A 27,042-nucleotide genomic window follows, 5' to 3' on the forward strand; every position below is an offset into this window, starting at 1 on the left:
CAATCGACACATTTATAATTCCTTTATTGATCTTTTTTTTTTTTTTGCTTCTTTTAATATTTCGTATTTAGAGTAATACTGGGTATCTACTAATAATACACGTTTTCTCGCACTGTTTTTTTGTGTTCTCTGCTGTGTTGCTCACTGTACAATTCTAAAAACCGTGCTGTATTTTTTACATTTTAAATTTTTGCTGTTCCGCTACCTCCACCACTAACGATATGCCTCCACCTGACTGTTAATATCCCTGCGCTACAAAAATAAAGAAAGGGGGGAAAAAATAGCTGTAAGGCTCATCTGTTGATAAATACAGAAGTGATGTGTTTAAAAGTGTCATTTTTTTTCCCTCCTCTCCGAGTTGTGAAACTTCCTACACCAATGAGAGCTACCAGTGACTCTGTTAAGCCACCCCTCCCTTCTCTGCAAGCAAATTATAGTGTCCTAGGCTCCTAGCCTCACTTCATGTTCGTCCTCAGTGCAGGGCAACAGGTAAGTGCATTTACACCCCCAAAGTATATATCATACGGTCTAGATACACTTTTAGATGCATTTACGAAACAAGAAATTGTGGGTAAGTACCTGGGAATTGCAAATTGTAGAAATATTTGCCAGCTGTAAAAATATAGGTTGAGTTACATAATTTTTCTAAATGATTTAAATTTCTGTGTTATTATAAAATGTATGGAAGCACCTGCTATTTAAAGTGGTATATAAGGGTCCATTCAATTAATAGCAAATTATGTCGACTTCAGATTTAAGTTGGAATCTTGACGCTAGTATAGACGAGTTAGATAAATTGTTCTATTGAATCAAGTTGCCAACATTTTTCCAGCTCTTTTATTTTTAGCTTTAATTTCTGGCAGCGACGCCAAAAGACTAAAGTTATACTTCAAGCACCATAACCACTTAAATACTTGCCAGATATTTACGTAAACATGTCAGGTAGACGATTTTTGTCATTATAATCTTTATGCATGCTTCCCAAAAAAAAGCATGTTTCAAAAGTAGGGGTTGATGATCCATAATTTTTCCCAGGACACACATCTTTCCTTCAGGAAAAGTGCTACCCCACAGTATGACACATATACGCTGCAATATTTCACATCGATGATGTTGGTAAACATTAATCGCAGTTGGAAGCATGGTATTTAGACAAACCCCTGAGATAATGTTTATCTTGACCACAAATAATTACATTCTTGGATCCTTTGCATCATTTATTACGTAGAAAAAAAGTTTCACATCTAATGAAATACGTTTGATGTTATTATATTGAGCCTCTTTTTTTTTTTTTACACCTGAATGTTATTTACTACTTAACTTTACATTGTCTGCAGTGTTATAAAGGATTCAACTCCCATCATCCTAAACTAGTACACACTTCAAAGTTAAAGTTCTAAAGAATCTGGGAGTCAGCTGTTGTTGTACGGAGGTTCCGTATTATAAAAAAAGCAGCAATTATCTTCCGATGTCCAGATACGATACGGGAGGTTTATTTTCGAATTCACGATCGGTGAATTCACGATCGATTTGCAATAGAAAAAAAAAAAGCTCTTGGCTACTATGTTTTTTAGTTTTCAACTCACCAAAACTCAGTTTTAGATGCATCCCTTGATAACGGAAAATTACTTAACATATTTAACCCCTTAAGGACCAAACTTCTGGAATAAAAGGGAATCATGACATGTCACACATGTCATGTGTCCTTAAGGGGTTAAAACATCATCAGTAAACGTATGTTTCTTGACTATATCCCCCTCGGTTCTAAAGTTAGTTATAGTTGTCAGTAGAGATGGACGATAACCACTGTCATGGCTAAATCATCTTCTTAAAGCACTTTAACCCCAGTTTATAAAATTGACGATTTTAATCCAGCCTGCCCTCGTTTTTAAATGCATTTTATTTACAATGCATTAAATATTTCACACAGGATCCAAAACATTTGTTTAACCCCTTAAGAACCAAACTTCTGGAATAAAAGGGAATCATGACGTGTCAGACTGTCATGTGTCCTTAAGGGGTTAAGGTGTCACAAGTTAGATCCTGTGCAGGTTATAGAAACTGCTATTGAAAATCAGTACAAAAATGCTTTTTCAGCAAGAATTTCTCAAATATTTAAATAGGTGTGTAGAACGTGCCTTCGTTTCCAAATGTATTTTATCATGATTTATTTTAAAATGTTCTTAATTTGTTTTACTGGTGCATTTTATAGTGACCTGGAAGCTAAATTCTAGTTATCAGTGTTTATTTTCTCATTCTAATACAGAGATCTACAAATAGATTGTTAGCTTTTGGAGGTAGAATCCACTGATGGCTTAGTCGCATAATAATAGAGGGGCTTATTCACTAAACATCAATTTGAAACTGAATTGAAAACCAAGCTGCAACATTTAAGTTAAAAAAAATCATGATTTTGGAAAATAAAATACAACTTGTATATTTTAGCCTTTAGTGGTTAAATATTACAAAGGATTATGGGTCAATTGTTCAGAATTCAAAGTAAATATAATCTTTTTTGGCTAAAATTGCTGATTTTTTAAATTGACTTTGAATTTCGAGCAATTCAGTTTATATTGGGAATAATTACACGAGTGAGTCGGATTTGAACATTTTCGAACCAGTTTCATTTATAAATGTTGTTCTGCTTGTTACAATTTGAAGTATATGTATTTTCTCATTTTTTGGATTCCTCAGCAGAATTCTGAGACATTCTATCTGTCTTCGGACAGTTTTTCTTATCAGTCTTAACTCACAGACTGATATAGACCTTTTTTTTAACTGGGACATTGAAATCATCTCATCCCAGACACCAACTGAGCAATGTAAACATTTTTTCTTGTCACAAATGTCCAATTAATAGGATAAAAGCTACTGGTATTTTTTTTCCATTATATGTTCCTTCTAAAAAAAATATTTAGAAAAAAATAATTTTATATAAATAATCCATAGTTGGCACTTTGAATCAGGACAAAACCTTTTATGGGCAGTTGTGAGAAAAGGGAATTAAAAAAATAAATAAATACAATACGTTTTTTTTTTTGTTACATATAAATAAACGAAAACAAAATAATTTTCTGTCATTCAGCCTATGCAATTGTAAATGCAAAATATATAACACCCGAGTGCTACTCAGTGCTAATGTATAAAAAACCAAAAAAGGAATGGATCATGGGATTTGACGGGTTGAAGCGTCAATCTTATGATTGCGGCTTAATACATTTGATATGATTGTTGGCAAATCCCAGTCAGTGTTCGCTTCCTTTTTTCGTGTGTGTGTGTGTGTGTGTGTGTGTGTGTTTATATACTAAATATCATTTTCTTCAAGCTTTTATTTTTGTTGTTAGTTTATAATGGAACTTTCACTTCTCTGGAAATCACACAGTTGAATAAAACAAGATTTTTAGAACTTGTGTTAACCCCTAAAGCTCTGTTTTTCTTTTAAAATGTGTTTTAAAGATGTAGCAACTGACATTACAATCCAGTTGAGTCCAGGCACAACCAGGGCACACAATGCAAACAAGGAGGAAAACAGAAACATTGTGTCAGGTTGCCCTCTTCCACTAACTTGTTCAATGATGAAAAAATACAAGAATTCTGGGAATGATTGACAGTGGGCTAAGATGGAGGAACAATTTGCAGGATAAAGAATTGTGGATTTTTACATTTAATTTTATTTTTAGGACCTCACAAATACATATTTGCTAAATATAGAGAATAGGTAAACATTATCTGAAAATTCCTGTGAAGTGACAGCTCCACTTTAATTGATTAATGTGTCTCAGGCTAATGACCGTATAAATCAGGGGTATAATTGGCTTATAAATAGAATAGTAAGTGGGAGTAGTATACATTTTATATTATTATTATTATTATTATTATTATTATAGCATGGTAATTATACAAAGATAAGAAGAGTTTAAAATCCCAAAATGTTCGTCTTCGAAAATCAGAAAATAAACCCTACAGAATTTATAAAATGTATTGTTTGTTTTCATTCATTTCGATAATTATCAAACATTTATTGATGTGTTATGCTATTTAATCTGCCGTTGTGTTGTAAGTGTAGGTTAAAAGGCACCCAGTGATGAAGTGGTGTTTAGACTTCGCCAGTGTTATGATGTAATGTATCTATTACGGAGAACAAATGTTAAAGGGCGATGTAAAAAAATAAAATAAATAAGGCGTTCCCAACCCAGTCCTCAGGTACCCCCTAACAGTCCAGGATTTAAGTATGAATCAATTGTATCTAAGGTGTATTTGGGGAAAAAAAACAAAAAACACTTTAGACACAACAGGGTAATCCCTAAATTCTGGACTGGTTGGGGGAACCCGAGGATTGGGTTGGGAACCCCTGCTTTAGGAAATCAAGCTGTATACAAAACTTCTGACTATGTATTGTGCGAGGGCCATTTTGTAAGATATTTTGACCAGTGATTCTAGAAGCTAGTAGGTCGTCTCAAAAGCACAATATGGAGTGTGCGATATGACCAGTCTCTCCTGGGTGTGCCTCGAAAAGTTCATCATTAGAGGGACAGAGATAACAGTGAGCCTCATTATCTCCCAATACACACTCTGTCCTAGGACATAGCGCTGACTCCAACTCTTAGCTAGCTTTACCCAACCCTGCCAAATTCTTTCAAACACTGGTATTTGGCCAAATTATATCATTTTTTTTATTTATTTTTTAAATAAGGTTCACTGTTGCCATGTTAAAAATCTTTCCTTCATTTGATTCAGATATGACAACGTGTGTGTTAGAACCATTGGGTAGAAAATAAAGGGGGAAATCTAAAATTTCGCTAACATACCCTTAGCATTTAGGTCTGCTCACCACTGAAGCAGACTTGACACTAGTGGTGTAGTCCATCCTAAAACCAGTTATTTCCCGTTTTTGGGACAGACATGTTCAGTGTAAGAAGTTGGGTAAACCCTAAATATGGGACATTAACAGCCCCAGAAGAGGGGTGCCCAACAGGTAGATCCCGAGCTTCCATCATGCTTCATCATTCCAAAGGCATTCTAAAGGCATGCAAAGCATCAACGGAATTGTAGTTCTATAAGAGCTGGGGATCTACCTTTCGGCATACCAGCCCTAGAACATTGTAGTGTACTTTGCATATCTATGTGGCAGTAGATTTAAAAATCAGGGTTCCATGTAATACTATCGTCTGATTATCCAGAAGATAATGTCATTTAGAAATGGTTTATCTGTCAGGATAAAAAGATGTAACAGGAGTTCGTAGAAAGTAGGAATATACGGACGTTGATAGGAAAACCCATACATTTGTGGAATATTTAATGTGGTGTTCAAGAGAAAAAACAAAGTGCATTTTCTGTAGGAAAACAAAAATTAGAGCTGCGAGAATATTTTTTTTCTGTTTTAGTGAGAAACTATTAAATTTATTAAATACATAATAAAATGTTATGTTACTAACTGGAAGCAGAATCACACAATATAACCAATTTTTTTCAAACTTTTATGTTTTAACCTAAATTTTGCAATTGAATTGTTAATTCATTTCACTTATGGTCCAAATTCCTGTTCTATAATTCTTGCTTTAAAGGATCTTGTATTCTGCAATCCCTTCACTAAATCCACTGTCCCCTAATCCTGCAATCCCTGCATTAAATCCACTGTCCCCTAATCCTGCAATCCCTGCATTAAATCCACTGTCCCCTAATCCTGCAATGACTGCATTAAATCCAGTGTCCCCTAATCCTGCAATCCCTGCATTAATTCAGCTGTCCCCCTAATCCTGCAATCCCTGCATTAATTCCACAGTCCCCTAATTCTGTAATCGCTGCATTAAAACCACTTTCCCCTAATCCTGCAATGCCTGCATTAAATCTAGTGCCCCCCTAATCCTGCAATGCCTGCATTAATTCAGCTGTCCCCCTAATCTGTCAATCAATGCATTAAGTCCACAGTCCATTAATCCTGCAATCCCTGCATTAAATCCACTGCCCCCCTAATTCTGCAATCCCTGCATTAAATCCACTGTCCCCCATATCACGTAATCCCTGCATTAAATCCATTGCCCCCCTAATCCTGCATCCCTGCATTAATTCCACAGTTCCCCTAATCCTGCAATCCCTGCATTAAATCCACTGCCCCCCCCCTAATCCTGCAATCCCTGCATTACATCCACAGTTCCCCTAATCCTGCAATCCCTGCATTAAATCTACTGTCCCCTAATCCTGCAATCCCTACATTAAATCCACAGTCCCCTAATCCTGCAATCTCTGCATTAAATCCTCAATCCCCTAATCCTGAAATCCCTGCATTAAATCCACAGTTACCCTAATCCTGCAATCCCTGCATTAAATCCACAGTCCCCTAATCCTGCAATCTCTGCATTAAATCCTCAATCCCCTAATCCTGCAATCCCTGAATTAAATCAACAGTCCCCTAATCGTGAAATCCTGCATTAAATCCACTTCCCCCCTAATCCTGCAATCCTTGCATTAAATCCACAGTTCCCCTAATCCTGCAATCCCTGCATTAAATCCACTGTCCCCTAATCCTGCAATCTCTGCATTAAATCCACTGTCCCCTAATCTGGCAATCTCTGCATTAAATGCACTGTCCCCTAATCCTGCAACCCCTGCATTAAATCCACAGTCCCCCTAATCCTGCAATCCCTGCATTAAATCCACTGTCCCCATATCACGTAATCCCTGCATTAAATCCATTGCCCCCCTAATCCTGCATCCCTGCATTAATTCCACAGTTCCCCTAATCCTGCAATCCCTGCATTAAATCCACTGCCCCCCCTAATCCTGCAATCCCTGCATTAAATCCACAATTCCCCTAATCCTGCAATCCCTGCATTAAATCTACAGTCCCCATAATCCTACAATCCCTGCATTACATCCACAGTTCCCCTAATCCTGCAATCCCTGCATTAAATCTACTGTCCCCTAATCCTGCAATCCCTACATTAAATCCACAGTCCCCTAATCCTGCAATCTCTGCATTAAATCCTCAATCCCCTAATCCTGAAATCCCTGCATTAAATCCACAGTTCCCCTAATCCTGCAATCCCTGCATTAAATCCACAGTCCCCTAATCCTGCAATCTCTGCATTAAATCCTCAATCCCCTAATCCTGCAATCCCTGAATTAAATCAACAGTCACCTAATCGTGAAATCCTGCATTAAATCCACTTCCCCCCTAAATCCTGCAATCCCTGCATTAAATCCACTGTCCCCTAATCCTGCAATCTCTGCATTAAATCCACTGTCCCCTAATCTGGCAATCTCTGCATTAAATGCACTGTCCCCTAATCCTGCAATCCCTGCATTAAATCCACAGTCCCCCTAATCCTGCAATCCCTGCATTAAATCCACTGTCCCCCATATCACGTAATCCCTGCATTAAATCCATTGCCCCCCTAATCCTGCATCCCTGCATTAATTCCACAGTTCCCCTAATCCTGCAATCCCTGCATTAAATCCACTGCCCCCCCTAATCCTGCAATCCCTGCATTAAATCCACAATTCCCCTAATCCTGCAATCCCTGCATTAAATCTACAGTCCCCATAATCCTGCAATCCCTGAATTAAATCCACTGCCCCCCTAATCCTGCAATCCCTGCATTAAATCCACAATTCCCTAATTCTGCAATCCTTGCATTAAATCCACAGTTCCCCTAATTCTGCAATCCCTGCATTAAATCCACTGCCCCCTTAATCCTGCAATCCCTGCATTAAATCCACTGTCCCCTAATCCTGCAATCCCTGCATTAAATCCACAGTCCCCTAATCCTGCAATGACTGCATTAAATCCACTGCCCCCTAATCCTGCAATCCTTGCATTAAATCCACTGTCCCCTAATCCTGCAATCCCTGCATTAAATCCACTGTCCCCTAATCCTGCAATCCCTGCATTAAATCCACAGTCCCCTAATCCTGCAATCCCTGCATTAAATCCACAGTCCCCTAATCCTGCAATCCCTGCATTAAATCCACTGTCCCCTAATCCTGCAATCCCTGCATTAAATCCAGTCCCCTAATCCTGCAATCTCTGCATTAAATCCTCAATCCCCTAATCCTGCAATCCCTGAATTAAATCAACAGTCCCCTAATCGTGAAATCCTGCATTAAATCCACTCCCCCCGTAATCCTGCAATCCCTGCATTAAATCCACAGTCCCCCTAATCCTGCAAACCCTGCATTAAATCCACAGTCCCCATAATCCTACAATCCCTGCATTAAATCCACAGTTCCCCTAATCCTGCAATCCCTGCATTAAATCCACTGCCCCCCCTAATCCTGCAATCCATGCATTAAATCGACAGTCCCCCTAATCCTGCAATCCATGCATTAAATCCACTGTCCCCTAATCCTACAATCTCTGCATTAAATCCACTGTCCCCTAATCCTGCAATCTCTGCATTAAATCCACAGTCCCCCTAATCCTGCAATCTCTGCATTAAATCCACAGTCCCCTAATCCTGCAATCCCTGCATTAAATCCACAGTCCCCTAATCCTGCAAACCCTGCATTAAATCTACAATTCCCTAATTCTGCAATCCTTGCATTAAATCCACAGTCCCCATAATCCTACAATCCCTGCATTAAATCCACAGTTCCTCTAATCCTGCAATCCCTGCATTAAATCCATTGCCCGCCTTAATCCTGAAATCCATGCATTAAATCCACTGCCCCCTTAATCCTGCAATCCCTGCATTAAATCCTCAATCCCCTAATCCTGCAATCCCTGAATTAAATCAACAGTCCCCTAATCGTGAAATCCTGCATTAAATCCACTCCCCCCCTAATCCTGCAATCCTTGCATTAAATCCACAGTCCCCCTAATCCTGCAAACCCTGCATTAAATCCACAGTCCCCATAATCCTACAATCCCTGCATTAAATCCACAGTTCCCCTAATCCTGCAATCCCTGCATTAAATCCACTGCCCCCCCCTAATCCTGCAATCCAGGCATTAAATCGACAGTCCCCCTAATCCTGCAATCCCTGCATTAAATCCAGTCCCCTAATCCTGCAATCCCTGCATTAAATCCACAGTCCCCTAATCCTGCAATCCCTGCATTAAATCCACAGTCCCCCTACTACTGCAAACCCTGCATTAAATCCACAGTCCCCATAATCCTACAATCCCTGCATTAAATCCACAGTCCCCTAATCCTGCAATCTCTGCATTAAATCCTCAGTCCCCTAATCCTGCAATCCCTGCATTAAATCAACAGTCCCCTAATCGTGAAATCCTGCATTAAATCCACTTCCCCCTAATCCTGCAATCCTTGCATTAAATCCACAGTTCCCCTAATCCTGCAATCCATGCATTAAATCCACTGTCCCCTAATCCTGCAATCCTTGCATTAAATCCACTGCCCCCCTGATCCTGCAATCCCTGCATTAAATCCACAGTCCCCTAATCCTGCAATCTCTGCATTAAATCCACTGTCCCCTAATCCTGCAATCTCTGCATTAAATCCACAGTCCCCTAATCCTGCAATCTCTGCATTAAATCCACTGCCCCCCTAATCCTGCAATCCCTGCATTAAATCCACAGTCCCCTAATCCTGCAATCCCTGCATTAAATCCACAGTCCCCTAATCCTGCAATCCCTGCATTAAATCCACAGTCCCCTAATCCTGCAATCCCTGCATTAAATCCACAGTCCCCTAATCCTGCAATCTCTGCATTAAATCCACTGCCCCCCTAATCCTGCAATCCCTGCATTAAATCCACAGTTTCCTAATCCTGAAATCCCTGCATTAAATCCACATTTCCCAAATCCTGCAATCCCTGCATTAAATCCACAGTCCCCTAATCCTGCAATCTCTGCATTAAATCCACTGCCCCCTAATCCTGCAAACCCTGCATTAAATCCTCAGTCCCCTAATCCTGCAATACCTGCATTAAATCAACAGTCCCCTAATCGTGAAATCATGCATTAAATCCACTTCCCCCCTAATCCTGCAATCCCTGCATTAAATCCACAGTCCCCTAATCCTGCAATCCCTGCATTAAATCCACTTCCCCCTAATCCTGCAATCCCTGCATTAAATCCACAGTCCCCTAATCCCGCAATCCCTGCATTAAATCCTCAGTCCCCTAATCCTGCAATCCCTGCATTAAATCAACAGTCCCCTAATCGTGAAATCATGCATTAAATCCACTTCCCCCCTAATCCTGCAATCCCTGCATTAAATCCACAGTCCCCTAATCCTGCAATCCCTGCATTAAATCCACTTCCCCCTAATCCTGCAATCCCTGCATTAAATCCACAGTTCCCCTAATCCTGCAATCCCTGCATTAAATCCACAGTCCCCTAATGCTGCAATCCCTGCATTAAATCCACTTCCCCACTAATCCTGCAAACCATGCATTAAATCCATAGTCCCCTAATTGTGAAATTCTGCATTAAATATAGTCCCCCTAATCCTGCAATCCCTGCATTAAATCTACTTCTCCCTAATCCTGCAAACCCTGCATTAAATCCACAGTCCCCATAATCCTACAATCCATGCATTAAATCCACCGTTTCCCTAATCCTGCAATCCCTGCATTAAATCCACTGCCCCCTTATCCTGCAATCCCTGCATTAAATCCACTGTCCACTAATCCTGCAATCTCTGCATTAAATCCACGTTCCCCCTAATCCTGCAATCCCTGCATTAAATCCACAGTCCCCTAATCCTGCAATCTCTGCATTAAATCCACGTTCCCCCTAATCCTGCAATCCCTGCATTAAATCCACAGTCCCCATAATCCTGCAATCCCTGCATTAAATCCACAGTCCCCATAATCCTGCAATCCCTGCAGTAAATCCACAGTATCCTAATCCTGCAATCCTTGCATTAAATCCACAGTCCCCTAATCCTGCAATCCCTGCATTAAATGCACAGTCCCCATATTCCTGCAATCCCTGCATTAAATCCACTGCCCCCTAATCCTGCAATCCCTGCAGTAAATCCACAGTATCCTAATCCTGCAATCCTTGCATTAAATCCACAGTCCCCATAATCCTGCAATCCCTGCATTAACTACACAGTCCTCATAATCCTGCAATCCCTGCATTAAATCCACTGCCCCCTAATCCTGCAATCCTTGCATTAAATCCACAGTCCCCATAATCCTGCAATCCCTGCATTAAATCCACAGTCCCCCTAATCCTAAAATCCATGAATTAAATCCATTGCCCCCCTAATCCTGCAATGCCTGCAGTAAATCCACAGTCCCCCCGAGAACCATTACATTAATCTGTAGAGGGTTCTGGTGACTATAGTGTCCCTTTAATGTGAGGTAAATTAGAGATTAGTGCCACTAATAATATATTGGATTGCCTACTTACCATCAGATGAGGACAAGAGGATTACGATGGTCTCAGGCTGCAGTCTGGCTCCACTGTTCTGGTGTTAAAACAGGCTTTCTGGAGGCAGTGCTCACAAAAACAACAAACAGGAAGCAGCTCCATTTTTTGGGGCCCCTTACACAGATCACGGTCTGGACCCCCAGGGTCTGACCGTGAGTATGCCTACAAGGCCTGCCCATATGACTGATGCCTACAAGCCATGAATTCGCTCACAGGGAGTGTAGTGTATGTGTGTAGGGGATGTGTTATGTGTTATTGTAGAGGATGTAATGTATGTGTGGTCTTATGGAATGTAGTGTATAGGGATACCAATTTGTGTAAGGGATGTAGTGTGTGTGTATAGGGGATGCAGTGTGTGTTTGTGTGTAAGGAATGCATTGTGTGTTTCTGGGTGTGGGTGTGTGTAAGGGATGCAAGGTGTGTTTCTGTGTATGTAATGTAATGCAATGTGTGTGCCTTTAAGGGGTGTGTTGAGTGTGTGTAAGCGATGCATTAAGAGAAGCAGTGTGTGTGTGTGTAAGGGATGCATTGTGTGCTTCTGTGTATGTGTGCAAGGGCTGCATTGTGTGTGTGTGTGTGTGTTTGTAAGGTATACATTTTGTGTGTTTAAGGGATGCATTGTGTGTGTTTATGTGTGTGTGTGTAATGGATGCATTATGTGTGTGTAAGGGAAGTATGGTGTATGTGTGTAGTGTAAAAGAGAGGGTTTGTGGGGTAAGATAGGAGTTGAGAGGGGAGCAGCTCTTTATTTATTTTATTATATTTATTTTGTTAATGTAATTTTTTTTGTATATTTTTTCTTTACGTTTTGTGTCTTACACTCCCCTTTAGTGTATCTCTTATAACCCCCTTGTGTGTTTGTTATCCCCCTCTTCGTATGTCTCTCCTAAATCCTCCCAGCCTCTTTGTGTGTCTTTCTCCCCCAAGGCCCTTTGTGTTTTACTCTTCCCAGCTCTTTGGTGTGTCTATTTTCCCCCCAGGCCCCTCGGTGTGTCTCCCTCACAAGCGACTGTGTGTCTCTCTCCTGAGCCCCTCTGTGTGTCTCTGTCTCCCCTACCAGCCCTTCTGTGCTTCTTTTTCACCCCTTCCTCAGCCTCTCTGTGTGTCTTACACTCCCCCTGTCCCTTAATGATCTCTTCCACTTTCCCTGTCCCTTAGTAGTCTCATATCCACTTCTCCCATCCTGTCCCTTAGAACTCTCCCCTCGTGTCCCTTAGTGTTGTCCCTTAGTGCTCTCCCCCCCACTCCTGTCCCTTAGTTCTCTCCAATCCCCTCCTGTCTCTTAGTTCTCTCCCATCCCTTCCTGTCCCTTAGTCTTCTCCTATACCTTGGTGATCTCCCCTCCCCACCTGTTCCTTAGTGATCTCCCCTGTCCCCCCTGTCCCTTCGTGCTCTTCCCTACTCCCCTGTCTCTTAGTTCTCTCCACTGCCCTCCTGTCCCTTAGTGATCTCCCCTCCTATCCCTTAGTGCTCTCCCCTGCCCCCCCTTATCATAGTGCTCTCCCTCCCCTGTCCCTTAGAGTTCTCCCCCCCCCTTTCTCTGAGTGGTCTCTGCTCTTCCTCCCTCCCCACCCCACCCACCCCTCATCCTTTCCTTAGTGGCCTTTCCTCTCACCCCATCTTTCCCTTAGTGGTCTCTCCTCCCCTCCTCCGCAGTGTCCTCCCCCTCCCCACCTTTCCCTTAGTGGTCTCTCCTCCCTCCCCCCCCAGTGTCCCTTAGTGGTGCCCCCCCCAGTGTCGCTTAGTGGTCTTTCCTCCCCCCCCCCCCAGTGTCCCTTAGTGGTATCACCTCCCCCCCAGTGTCCCTTAGTGCCATTTCCCATCCCTTCCCTGTTGTGCCTCCTACCTCTTCCTTTCAGTCCAGCTGGATACAGGAAGCTCCTGTACCGCGCGGCTGTGCTCTTCACTCCTGTCTGGTCGCTTGAATCTTGCGCCCCCCGGGCCAGTGCGACCTAGGAGACTGCCTAAGTCACCTATAGGACGCGCCGGCCCTGCCTCCAGTCCTGTAACTTCTACATTAAATCAGTTTTAAATCCACCTGTGCTCGGACAAAATTTATTGTGTGAGACCATCAGCTGATATGGCTATACCTATTGACAAACGGTAATGACTGCTTTAAGGGAACACTATAGTGTTAGAAATACAAACTCTAACGCTATACTGTCCTTATTTCTTTCTGTTCACCTCCCCCCTTCACACTCACACACACCAGTGAATAAAGGGTTAAAACCCATTTACTTACATCATTCCAGGGCATTTTCAGCGCTGGCTAGTTCTACTCCTCCTGCAACATCACGCCAATGGAGGGACCTAATGCACATGCACAGCCTGAACAGCTATGAAATTACAGTGTTTTTTCGTTGTAGGGTTAAAGGGACAGGGACACCACACTCAGACCACTTTAAATAATGAAGAAATGGAGGCCAGACTGGATATGGTCATGGGACCTAGATTGGTTACAAACAGTTAAAAAACGGTTTGATTAGTTACTGGGGGATGGCGCCACTAGTGGTTATGGTGCCGCAACTGCCCCATGAACAAATGATAAACTCACACAAAAACTCTTATAGTAAGGTTCCATTTTACAGCAGTTACATTATGTAGACGTGAGGTCAATTTAATGAAATTTAAACAAACTTTGTGTGTGGACAGATATTTGCTCGTGTCTATTTAGTTTTTAACATACCGAGTGCCAGGGACTTTCATTGTGCCGCGCTGTAACTTACAGAAAACCAAAATGTTGTAACACGTATTGAACACAGAGATACATTGCAGGGCCGTCCGTGATCTCTTCCCTATTGCTGTCTGAATGTAGTGAAATCGCAAGACATTTCTCAATGCTTTAATCTCTAGCTAAAGGGAAGTTTGGGGTCTAATACTTTGCTCCATCCACATTATAGAACAAACTGGGCACTAATAGTGACATTCGCTGCTTCCTCCATCCAAATTCTCTGTAACTGTCACTTCTATTAGGAAACACAAGGGACGTTTCCTGCTCAATATCTTACTCAATGACAATGTACATGGGGCCGCCTAGCCCACATTATTCACTGTATCAGTGTTGGCTAGGTTTGACACTTCAGATGGTGTGGACTATGACATGACACTCAGCTGAAGAGGTGACTACATTTTCCATCCTCCTCCTCGAATATCTAAAACAGGGGTCCCCAAAAGGTAGATCCCCACATGTTTTAAAACTACAGCTTCCATGATGCTCTGTCATTCTAAAGGCATGCAAAGCATCATGTGAGTTGTAGTTCTACAACACCTGGGGATCGACCGTTCGTGCACCCCTTGATCTAGAACCTCATTAGCATAACACCATTGTCCACAACTCCCTGTTAAGTGAATGATCCCCTTAGTAATATGGTACCAACTTAGAACCTTATGAATCATTTTGCATTTCACTAATGAGAGAGCAACATTGCTTTGTAGATATGGATCACAGATATAGACACCCTCTAAACAGTATTTAAAAGTATGCATCATGCATGTATCGTGTGAGAGGTCCTGAAATGATTTTTAGACCTTTTTTTTTCACTATGTCTATAATTCTGTTAACATTTTCCCATGACATTCTCTTCCATACAGATACCCTAACGTGTGAACATGGCTTCTTTCATTAAGTGCTGTCCCTTTTACACACGGGACCCCACTGTGTTCCTGCGGGTTGCCCGTCCCTTGCTCATGCGCAGTGCCGAACACTGCCCTGTCATGGTGACCCGCAGCCTATCCACCTCTGCAGGACTACAGCAACGATCTAAGGACGCTGTGCCGCCTACTGGAGGTGAGACTAAGAACTAGCAGTTATTTAGTCTTTTTTTTCTACTGATCAAAGTGTATATGTACCAGATGTTTTGGACTACATCTCCCCTGATGCTTTGCCAGCATTATGGCTCTTAAAGCATTATGGGAGATGTAGTCTACAACATCTGGAGTGCCCGAAGGTTGTCTACTCCTGTGTTACGTTAATCTGTCATGAAGCAGATAATATTGATATTGGTACTAAACAGAAATGCTAAAATACAATTGGTGTAAAATCTAAAAAATTACATCAGTAGTTATCAATATTATAATATCAGTTTTTGGGATGCTTCAGAATTTTCTCAATGTGACATCTGTCGTTTTTAGTTTCCACTGGAGCCACCAACAGGCGCACACTCGCTCAAGCTGCCCCGCAGGCTGCGAGTGCCAATGCTAAGTGTCCATTTATTGAGACAGAGATGGACAAGGAACAGAGTGTATTTGTACAAAGAGCTGGACCGGAGGTGCAGGAGGATTTAAAGACTTTCAAAGCAGGTATTCCCTATACCGGCGTTTATAGCCTGCTGAGAAAGTATTAGAAATGTTATGTCACCTAGAGGCCACAAATATTTCTTTTTCTTTTTTAAATTACTTGTGATCCCTTTGGGTTCGTAAACTTGCTGGTTCTTTGCTGGCATTTCTTTATTTCAGCCTCAGTTCTTCTTGCCACCACCTGGATTAGAGCTAAGCAGGACAACTACTTCAGAAGGACCTTCCTGATGATATATTCAGACAAAGAGTCAAACTTTCTGCCACGCAAAAACAATATATCCAAATATGACTGAGAGTTTGAAATGCGTAGAATAATATCAAAAAAAGAAAAGAACTATGTATTATTTTATTATTATTTGTCTAAATTTTCAGGCAATCGTTTTCTTCAAAACACCAGGAAGTAGGTAGACAATTACATTTAGAGATGTTAGCTTACCTAAAGGGTATGAGTCAAACAAACCCATATGATAAATCTCTGTCCTATCTATAGATGCTCTAAGCTCCCTGTTCATCGAAGTTCAGACAAGCCTGAAGAACAAATTCCTTGGATCTCCTAAAAAAGTAAATCTTGGAACTGGTGCTCCATTCACGCCAACTCATCTGCTTAAAGAAAACCTGTCAGGTACCTACGGATAAATCTGTCCTTTTCCATTCTCTAAAACCAGGTGTGGTTCCTTAACCTGCATTCTTACGTGTAGGTGGAGCTGCCTTTGGCTATGATGAGTTCTTTAGCCGGAGGATTGAGGAGAAGAAACAGGACCACACGTACCGGGTGTTCAAAACTGTGAACCGCAAGGCCGATGCTTACCCGTTCGCTGAAGATTTCTCTGACCTCCAGGGCGATAAGAAGGAAGTGTCTGTATGGTGCAGCAATGACTACCTGGGCATGAGCAGGCACCCAAGGGTGCTCCAAGCAATTTCGTGAGTAGACCTTTTGGTACATAAATGTTTTTTAACGCTAGATAGGTTACAATTATTAACTATTATGTTTAATAGCATGCTCATCCAAAGGGAAATCCAATTGATCTATGATTCAAGAAGGAATTTTTTGTAGAAGGACTATGCATCCCTAACATGTTACTCTCAATCCCACCCAATAGGGAGACCCTGAGAGAGCATGGTGCTGGGGCAGGAGGTACAAGAAACATCTCTGGAACTAGCAAATACCATGTGGACCTTGAAAATGAACTGGCCGACTTACACTACAAGGATGCCGCTCTGCTCTTCTCCTCTTGCTTTGTGGCAAATGATTCCACTCTCTTCACTTTGGCAAAGATGTTACCAGGCATGTATTATTATATATTGATGACCTGCACTTACCTTGTCATAGTGTAGATAAAATGTATTAATAGTCATGGGGTAATCTGCGTAACAGTAGGCTGAAAATACACAAAAATAATTTTTACTCTACATCTTATAGTGTAATGATGCTTAAGGGGAACGTAGAGCTAACAAAAGATAGTTTAACGTGAAATATTTGTTTATTCACAAATATATGTGTGACTCTTTTAATAACACAGGAGAAGATATTTGTGATTAAATTACTGTTTTGCATCAGCTGGGTAAGCGCAATTATATCTTACATGCATATTTTCAGGTTTAGAGGGGTTTCCCAGTGCCTCTTCTAATTTTTAACTGGGTGCCTGCCTGGTCCGTTAATTCTGATTGGTGGGCTTGCTAACCATTTACCCTCTTATTTTCTCCAGGTTGTGAGATATACTCGGATGCTGGGAATCATGCATCTATGATCCAGGGCATCCGAAACAGTGGTGTCGCGAAATATGTTTTCCGCCACAATGATCCAGCTCATCTGGAGGAGATTCTTCAAAAATCTGATCCAAAGAGGCCCAAAATCGTAGCATTCGAGACTGTCCACTCTATGGATGGTAAAGTCATTTCTGTTTGTTTTGTGTGTGTGGCTTTTCATGTCCTATCTGTCTTTACCCTGCATTAGAATATGTCCTAAAACATCAGTTTCATGATCTTAGAAGACATGAGTTACAGAAGTAAGAAGTAGCTTTAGACATATCGCTTAAGGATATAACCACACGGTGGGGCCAGAAGGTTTGTTAATTACTTGTATTCAGCCATTAATATGACCTAAAAAGACAATCTCCCCCAAAGTAGTCGTCGATTTTTGTTCAATCAGAAAATCTTTTACTGGGAAAGAAATATTGAGTTTTCTCACATCTGTATCTTTTAGCGTACTTATACCAAATACAATGTTAGACATGGACAATGAGACTAACACAGTACAGTTATACATTAAAGATTGAATACTGCTGGATGAAGATATTTTCAGGGACTTCACACTTGTGCAGATTTGATATTTTCTGACAGGTTATTATATTTATATTTTTTTACGGTCGATGGTGGGGAAAAAAACCTACGCCTAATCAACTCTATTAAGAATGTTCAAGTGGATTTGAAAAATATGGCTGTCCTATTTTTTTTAATTTAAAGGTGTGTATGTTGCCATATTATGCTTTTGCTATTTACGGGTGCTGCAGTTGCTTTGTAGTGTTATATTTGTGCGTATGTGGGCGGTTATATTGTATATGTTTATGAGTAGTTTGTGGTATTGTGTATGGTAACTATGAATGTGGGCTGTGTATGGGGGCTGCTTATGGAATTGTTTGTTTATGTGTGTATTTGTAGGGCTGCTCGTGGGGTTGTGTGAGTGTACGTGGATTGTCAGTGGTGTTGTGTTTGTGGGGACTGTGTGTGGGCTGCTTTTTATTTTTGTGTGAGGGGGAGACTTATTCTGCAGCTCTGTGTATATCTAGCAGTGTGGGTGGCTTCCCTGAGGTCCATTGGGGACCGGGCTAGCCAGGTACAGGTCAAGGACAGGAGCTGAGATAGGTGCTGAAGAATGCTCTCTCATGCAGCGTGGATTCCAGTTCACAAGTGGTTGGATGAATTGATCTGAGATCACATCTTCTATGTGCTGCAATGCGTAAATTGAGGATTGTCCCTCACCACCTGCAATCACCCCTCTGTTTGCTCTAGTAGATATCTGAAGTTCCACTGGGACTCCTGATAGACCAGAGTGTGTTTGTCTCTAGCAGCCTTGAGCGCTGTGCAAAGAGTGCTATAGTTTGCTGACCCCGGTTATAGGGGTCACTGCATTTGTTGGATAATTTTGCACTAAAGTCAGAACAAATGAGCGAGAGAGAGAGAGTGTGTGTGTTGTATGTTTGTTTCATCTGATGTTTCTGTTACCAGGACTTTACTAGGAAATGCAAGGCACATTTTAAGTGAAAGAAATTCACGAACATAAAAGGTCTTCACAAACGTCTCATTACCATCGTTGTTATTCACTAAAATATGAATTGTTTGAAATTGACTGTTACATTTCCAATTTAAGGCCAAACCCATTGATCTGGATTAGCTGCCGAGTAGGAGATTTTTTTTTTTAACTTTGGCTACTTTGCCCTAAAACTTGAATCTGTGATGTTTATTTCCCTGAGCTCATTTCTAGTGCAAGCTTGTATTCATAAATGTTATTTTCTCTTTAATTCTCCTACAGGTGCAATTTGCCCCCTGGAGGAGATGTGTGATGTGGCACACAAGTACGGGGCCCTTACGTTTGTGGATGAGGTTCATGCTGTGGGATTGTACGGGGCCCGGGGAGCAGGCGTTGGAGAGAGAGATGGAATCATGCATAAGATGGACATTATCTCAGGAACACTAGGTAAGCAAATTAACATGTAGTAAAAACCAAAGAAAAACAAGTTACCTGCGCTCTCTCCTTAATCCCTATGTATTTTTAAACAAATTGAGTTTTTTTAGTTACCTCCAATGGCCATGAGAGGATGAGCCCACCTGCCAACGTCAAGGCAGACCCCTCTAGGTGGGTCCTAACTCTAACCATTCACCTTGCTTCCTTGAGCCTCTGGCAAAAATCTCTACTGAGACAGAAAGGGGTATTTTTTATATACACCCCTATACATGATTAACCCTTAACGGGGAACACATGGGATGGGCGGCTGCATTGTAACAAGGCTGAGTGATAAAAAAAATTGATACAAATGCAGAAAGATAAGTCCTGCACTCACTCCCATCACTGAGCGGCTGCAAGTGACTACAGTACACATCAGCCCCAATATATAGTAAAAACCAAAGAAAAACAAGTTACCTGCGCTCTCTCCTTAATCCCTATGTATTTTTAAACAAATGGAGGTTTTTTTAGTTACCTCCAATGGCCATGAGAGGATGAGCCCACCTGCCAACGTCAAGGCAGACCCCCTAGGTGGGTCCTAACTCTAACCATTCACCTTGCTTCCTTGAGCCTCTGGCAAAAATCTCTACTGAGACAGAAAGGGGTATTTTTTATATACACCCCTATACATTATTAACCCTTAATGGGGAACACATGGGATGGGCGGCTGCATTGTAACAAGGCTGAGTGATACAAAAAATTGATACAAATGCAGAAAGATAAGTCCTGCACTCACTCCCATCACTGGGCGGCTGCAAATGACTACAGTACACATCAGCCCCAATATATAGTAAAAACCAAAGAAAAACAAGTTACCTGCGCTCTCTCCTTAATCCCTATGTATTTTTAAACAAATGGAGTTTTTTTTAGTTACCTCCAATGGCCATGAGAGGATGAGCCCACCTGCCGTCAAGGCAGACCCCCCTAGGTGGGTCCTAACTCTAACCATCCATCTTGCTTCCTTGAGCCTCTGGCAAAAATCTCTACTGAGACAGAAAGGGGTATTTTTTATATACACCCCTATACTTTATTAACCCTTAATGGGGAAGACATGGCCCATCCCATGAACATTGTAAAAAGTTAAAAAAAAAAAAAAAAGTATTTTAGAATGTTTGTGTCAATGCAATAGGTTAGAAACTAGGAGTTTCAAAAATTGTTTTGATAGACACGGATTATCTCAAAATAATTTTATTCAAAAGGTGTTCCAGTAACAAAATCTAGATTAATAAATATTCCTTAACAAGTTTCGAACAGAGTCGATGGTCAACAAGTGTTAGCCAGAAAAAATACAAACAAGAAATTTTCACTTTATTAGGCCTATTCTCACCCAAACCTATTAAATTACACACAAGTATATCTTATTAATCATTCTCTCTCAGAAATACACATCTAGACATGTATAGCTAGCCACTCCGTACTACCCATCTTCTCTCCCAGTGCAGACAGTTTCTTCTAATTAAAGGGACACTACGTTACATAACCACTGTAGCTGTCTGGAGTAGTTATATTGCCAAGAGTATGCTGGTGCTGTCCCTAATTTTAAAGTGAAACCATTGCTTTTCCTGAGACCCACCTTGGTCATCTTGATTTTTTGGGGGGGAATTATTCCACATTATGAATGGCAATTTCATCCAATCTGGACACAAATCTTGAGCTAACCTGCCTCAAGCTCTACCAACCAATCACTGCCACACGGGTTGGATTGAATTGACAATGATGACGCATTAGTGTTAATTCCACATTATCAATGCAGTCATGGTGGAGGAGTGTTCCAGGAGTTACCATAACTTATGACATTCCATTCTTAGAATGTTTCAAACTCAGGTGGGCATGACTAGCATATTGTGCTGGTCACATGGTGTAAACTATTTACAGCAGTCAACTGTGATGATCAATTATCATTAATAATCATATAGATTTTGTTTGTCTCTAGGGAAGGCATTTGGCTGTGTGGGAGGTTATGTGGCAAGTGCAGCTTCTCTCATAGATACAGTGCGCTCCTACGCAGCTGGTTTCATTTTCACCACATCCCTCCCACCAATGGTGCTCGCTGGTGCTTTGGAGTCCGTGCGGGTTCTTAAGAGTGAAGAAGGACAATCACTCCGTCGTGCTCATCAGCGAAACGTGAAGCACATGCGTCAGCTGCTGATGGACGCAGGGCTACCTGTCATCAACTGCCCAAGCCATATCATCCCTATTAGGGTAAGTAGCAGGTTACTGTGAGCACTTACTGGTTTTACCAAGTGTAGCTTTCTTCAGTCTTGAATCCTAACCTGTAGGAGCAAAATGTCCTTAAAAATAGGAAATCTATGTAGTGTTTACCATAGTTTTCTTCTACTGGCTATTCTCCATGACAGGTTATGGGTTTGATCCATCCTCAACTGTCAAGAAAAGGCAAAAAGAAAATTCTAATTAAAGCATAAAAGGGTCCCCCTCCTCCAGGTCTGGCAGTGTAATTGCAAAGTGAAGTCAAACTTGATTAAGAAAAAAAACAGTATATTAAAAAATGTGGAACCGAGAGCTTACCTTAGGAAGGAAGCCTTGTAATGGATATAAATACAACTTTATTTTAATCAACAATTGTCTACATCTCTTATACTCAACGGCTAGAGATTATTTTAAGATATCACTTCTGGGTGGTTACAGAAAACGTCCTTGCTTATATTTGAAGAACGGGCCACTGACGCAGAAGTAGAAGCCTTCCTAGATCTGAGTATCCACCACTGCTTCATAGATACAAAAGTTTAGGAAAAACCTAATTTCAAGGCCGGTAATTCAGTGCTTGTGGTGCCGGATATACAGGAGCTCCTTGTATTAGCAGACCTAGAATATTGGTCAGTTCCGATTGATCTTCCAAAGAAGAAGAAGAAGAACTAGGGGAACCTGGGCCACAGAAGAAGAAAAAAACTTCCAAAATTCCCAACGGTATGAAGGGAGGGACCAGAACCTATCTTCAAAAGTATGGAGGCCAAATCACATCCACTCTGTTACTCACAGCCATGAGATTCTCCATTCTCAAATCCAGAAAATGGAAAAAGTAAGGGATTGGTAGAGCACAGCAATACGAGTAGTAAGGAAAATGTTATCAAGTTCTGGTTCCAGAACTTGGAGAATCAACAGGATCAGTAGTAATATATTCACTATGTGAAAATTCCACTTCTGCAACAGAGCATCCCATGCTATTGCTTGATTGTATGTCTGGGCTCCTGTAGGAAAAAAAGGCACAAGACTTCTTGAAACCTAGATTCTGGATTTGAGGAAGGTCTCGACTCTCAAGCGACCCATGTGTCTGATGCACCATGTTCTATCTTTCTTTAATGCATACCACGTGACTGGATTTTTTATAATTCTTTATTTTTGTAGTGCACGCATATAGTACAGACAGGCTCGAGGTACCCCAAAGGCAAATTTTTTTTGATATCAGGCTTAACAAACATATATAAGTAAGTTATCGCTTTACACAAGTATAAGTAACATGCTAAAACAAAGTAGCTTATGTCCCCGTAGGAGGTACAATCATAGTGTGTACATTAGCAAATTAGGCACGTGTTAAGGAGGCCGATACATGACAGGTAAGCTGGCATATCTTTAGTTATCAGCATACAAGTAAGTTATCGCTTTATATGAGTATAGGTAACTTTAAAGATGATTGAGGAGTACGTTTAACGTCTTAATTTCTGATAGCCATCTTAGCTGAAAAAGTAATGTAATGTTACAATACAGGAACCAGGGTTTAAAAGAATAAAAGCATATCATAACATGTTTTCAACATAAGAGTCCCTAGCTCATCTGTATAAGAAGAAAAAAAAAAAAAAAATCCTTGACAGTCCAGGGTTATGCCCGAGTGGCCATGTAACTAAATACTAACACGTTGAACAGGAATGAGAGGTTGCAGTGAGTTACTACCGTATGGTGGATGCTTGAGCATACTTATCAGTGGGAACAATCAGGCAGGAGCATCACACCGGGAGAGACCTGGCTTGTAGATGGTAAAATGATTAAGCCTAACCTCATGCCATATCTTTTATAGTGCATAACACTTACTTAAACAGTGCAAATATCTCTCGGTAAGGCAATTAAAGTTAAGACAAACCTTAGTACAGAGCATTATGTGTTAAGGTTAATTAAGTTTATGCTTTCCCTAGGTGGGGTGAACTGTTAAACAACAACTTAACATGACATTAGGTCGACTTTGCACTGAGACTACACAGTTTAAAGATTTTCACTGTATATCAAAACTTAACATATTAACTCTGTAAAACAAAGTAGGTAGATCCCTGCGTGTGGGTTGAGACAAAGAAAATAAAACTTAGTAATAATAGAACATATACAATTTCGGAGTCACATATGCTGGGGTAGGTACACGTTTGGCATGCCTATTATAGGTGGAGAGCACGGTGTATGTACTTAGGGCAGACAATATCAGGATAGACTCTATAGTATGCTTTTTATCTGACTATTACATCGGTATACTAATAGGGGAGAGATAGTCCGTGGAGGGATAGCTCTCTAGATCCGGAGGATCGGGCTATGTTGTCAGGTCCCGTGGGTAGGATATCGAGAGCCGACCATAGCCTTGCGGGTGAAGTGATGTCGTCTGGTGAGCATAGGGAGTAAGCCATTGTGGCCTGGTACATGCTGTCCAGTTAGCCTTGGTAATTAGAGTCCGGGGGCAACTGACTAAGCCGCCAGTGTGTTTCAGGGAGAGTCAGTCATCCCGGAAAGAATGGTTGCCACGTAGACTGGCCGTATTGGTGGGTGCGGGTCGCTGCAGTCCAGGGGTGCAAATAATGTGTGGGCTACCTTTCAGGTTAAATGTCTCGGCAGGGATCATCGGGGTAACTTACATGCAGTGTCCATGGGGTGTATAGTTCCTGGGGTGCCATCTTCAGGTGGTGACCGCCGCGTAGGATTCCGGGGTTAAACCTCTCGGAACAAAGGGGTTGATATTGGCCGGGTCCCAGGCCTGTGCTGGGGTGGTTGGTTGGAGAGGTCGTTCCCCGATGAGCAAGGTCTGTGGTATGCCCAGTGTCCGCAGGAGGTCAGGGGCTTCCTCTATGCCATGCACCAAATGAGATGCCGTACCCCTCTGCACACTAAGAGCTCTGGAGTTCCGCCAGCGGTATGACACTCCGTGCTGTTGGAGCAGTGTGGTGAGCGGCTGAAGTGTCCTGCGCCAGGCCAGGGTGCTGCCGGACAGGTCAGCGAAAAAAGTCAGACCCCTGTTTTCAAACTGCAAAGGGGTCTTACCTCGGAGGGCCGAGAGAATCGTCGCTTTTTCTTTGACACTTCGGAAGGTGATTACAGTGTCTCTCGTAGCCGTTGGTGGGGCCTTGGGAGGTTTCTGGGTTCGAAATAGGTCAGCCGGGGTGATGGTCCTGGCCTGGTCGTTTGGCAGTATGGCGGCTATCATACGCCGTACCACCTGCGGTAGGTCAGTCTCGGGTATCTCGTCTGGAAGCCCTCTGACCTTTAGATTCTGCCTTCTCCTGCCGTCTTCTTGGGCAGCATAACGGCGTTCATGTATCTGGTTCTGTTTTTGTAGGTCCAGTACTGCCTGTTGCAGGGTCTTTAGGTCCTCCTGGTGCCCCTGAGACGTTGTCTCTAAAGTGTTAATGCGGCCTGTCAGGCCCTGCAATTCTCCCCTGAGGGCTGTTACATCTGCCAGAATATTTTTCTGTAGGTCAGCCAATAGTGCCTTCATGACCCCTGTGGTTACCAACTCCCCGTCGGAACCCGCTGGTTTGGCCCTTCTTGTGATGGCCGGAGTTGTTATGTATTCGTCCTCAGCGTCTCCAGACAAGTCGTCCGAGAAATCGGAACAGCCGCCGTGGAGGGCCGCCATGTTAGGCTCCAACGTGCCTCGTGCTTGCCTCCACATATCGCCGATCGTCCGCTCAGAGGTATGTTTGTCTGGTCCCGGTTTTTTTATTTTTTTCCCCATAGTGCTGTGCTGTAGAGGGATCTCTGTCGTCGTTGTTTGGGGGTCCGTGGGTAGTTTTTGGGGGATTTTTTGTCTATTTGTCGTCGTTTGAGGCGAGGAGCTCAAGGTTTCTGCAACCGTTGTCCTCGGCAGTTCAGCCACGCCCCCCCCCCACGTGACTGGATTTTAACACATAGACCTAGTTCTCAAAGATAAACGGTGTAACCATTGAAAAACAATGCTCTTTAGCTTAAATTACACCAGATCCTAAGTCAATCTTTCTAAATTACTTGAATCTTTAAAAACATGAGTACGGAAGGGACCTGGAGATTTTGAAGCTGTTATTCTTTCTACCTGCAGGTTGGGAATGCAGCTCTAAATACCAGGATTTGTGATGTCCTCTTGTCCGAATACAACATCTACGTACAGGCTATCAATTACCCGACTGTCCCCCGTGGGGAAGAGCTGCTGCGACTGGCTCCCTCTCCACACCACACTCCAGTAATGATGAGCTACTTTGTGGGTAAGCACACAAATGTTTTCTTTTCCTTTTTTCACATTCCATTACGATATTTAAGAGGCAATAAAATAAAACCACAGAATGCTCTGCTTTAGCATATAGTGCGTTTGCCAGATTAACAACACAGACTGCTATTTTAAAACAAACTGACCACCCTCTATTTGTTATAGAGAGCCTGTTGAAAACATGGAAAGAGGTTGGCATGCCTACCCAGCTGCCCTCTGCCGCAGAATGCAACTTTTGCCACCGTCCCCTGCACTTTGATCTGATGAGCGAATGGGAGCGCACCTACTTTGGGAACATGGAACCAAAGTACATCACCATGTATGCGTAAACCAAACTTCATTCCTTCACAAAGTCCAGAAAATAGCCATGCAACCTCCGCAAACTATCCTATCAGATACGCGTGATTTATATATATATATACATTTCCTATCCCAGCGAGCACCAGCTTATTCCTTACACCTACACCTCACATAATATGGGGGGTCAGGTTACCCTTTAATGGGAGCCTGTTTACAAAAACTGTGTCCTACAGAGCAGCATTGATTTAGATGCAGTGTTACACTATGTCAATTCAATTACCATCTGTTTTATAGAAGGGCATCCGACATTGCAGTGGTAACCCAACCAGTCATCAAGCCACATCAACAATCAGACCTTCCCTAGTTCTGTTCCAACTAGGTGTGCCTAGATGACAAATACTAACAGCTGACATATTGGAATCTGGTGATCTACCAAGGTTCCAACACCCTCCAACCCCCACCAGCACTATTCTATATATTGTGGCATAGTGCAAATGTTACCTGCTCCCATACCTTGCCTCCTATACATATATAACATATAAAGCTAGTTTCCTTAGTCACAAATAGGGCATTAATTTAAACATATTTACATTAAATACATATTTATATGCACAAGTATATTTTCAAGTTCACTTAGTAATGTCTTAAAGGACATATTTCACCTCAAAAACTATATCAATATAATTACCTTTTCATCAAGTTTTGAAAGGATATATATATATATTAGTTTTCAGGTGACCGTTAAAGAAATAATGCCCATTGTGTTCATTATTTTTCGTTTTGTTACAGTCAGTCTATAAATAAGCACATTTAAATATTGCAGCCTCTGTTTCCAGGTGTTGAGGGGTCCATGGCTTCACAAGGACTTTTGAAGTTTAAAGTGTTCACACAAAGAAAACTGACAATAAACCTATTACTGGTGTGATCTCTA

General features: G+C 41.8%; 1 protein-coding gene across 1 annotated transcript; it reads left to right on the forward strand.

Moving 5' to 3' along the window:
- Positions 1 to 396: 396 nt before the first annotated feature.
- On the forward strand, positions 397 to 27,042 carry ALAS2 (5'-aminolevulinate synthase 2). Its single transcript, XM_063432712.1, has 11 exons — positions 397 to 489; positions 14,938 to 15,133; positions 15,478 to 15,645; positions 16,133 to 16,264; positions 16,341 to 16,563; positions 16,743 to 16,927; positions 17,349 to 17,528; positions 19,172 to 19,336; positions 21,297 to 21,565; positions 25,647 to 25,809; positions 25,977 to 27,042. Exons 2-11 carry the CDS (start codon positions 14,956 to 14,958, stop codon positions 26,138 to 26,140), a joined length of 1,827 nt encoding a protein of 608 aa, XP_063288782.1. The 5' UTR covers positions 397 to 489; positions 14,938 to 14,955; the 3' UTR covers positions 26,141 to 27,042.

This window comes from Pelobates fuscus, chromosome 9, assembly GCF_036172605.1.
Source record: "Pelobates fuscus isolate aPelFus1 chromosome 9, aPelFus1.pri, whole genome shotgun sequence".
In the NCBI taxonomy this organism is placed as follows: Eukaryota; Metazoa; Chordata; class Amphibia; order Anura; family Pelobatidae; genus Pelobates; species Pelobates fuscus.

Bases quoted from the DNA above. Each gene is read 5' to 3' on its own strand.
- ALAS2 (XM_063432712.1), top strand. From the start codon at position 14,956: ATGGCTTCTTTCATTAAGTGCTGTCCCTTTTACACACGGGACCCCACT. The intron at 16,265-16,340 runs GTACCTACGGAT...TCTTACGTGTAG, and splicing joins GCTTAAAGAAAACCTGTCAG to GTGGAGCTGCCTTTGGCTAT. The intron at 16,564-16,742 runs GTGAGTAGACCT...CCCACCCAATAG, and splicing joins AGGGTGCTCCAAGCAATTTC to GGAGACCCTGAGAGAGCATG.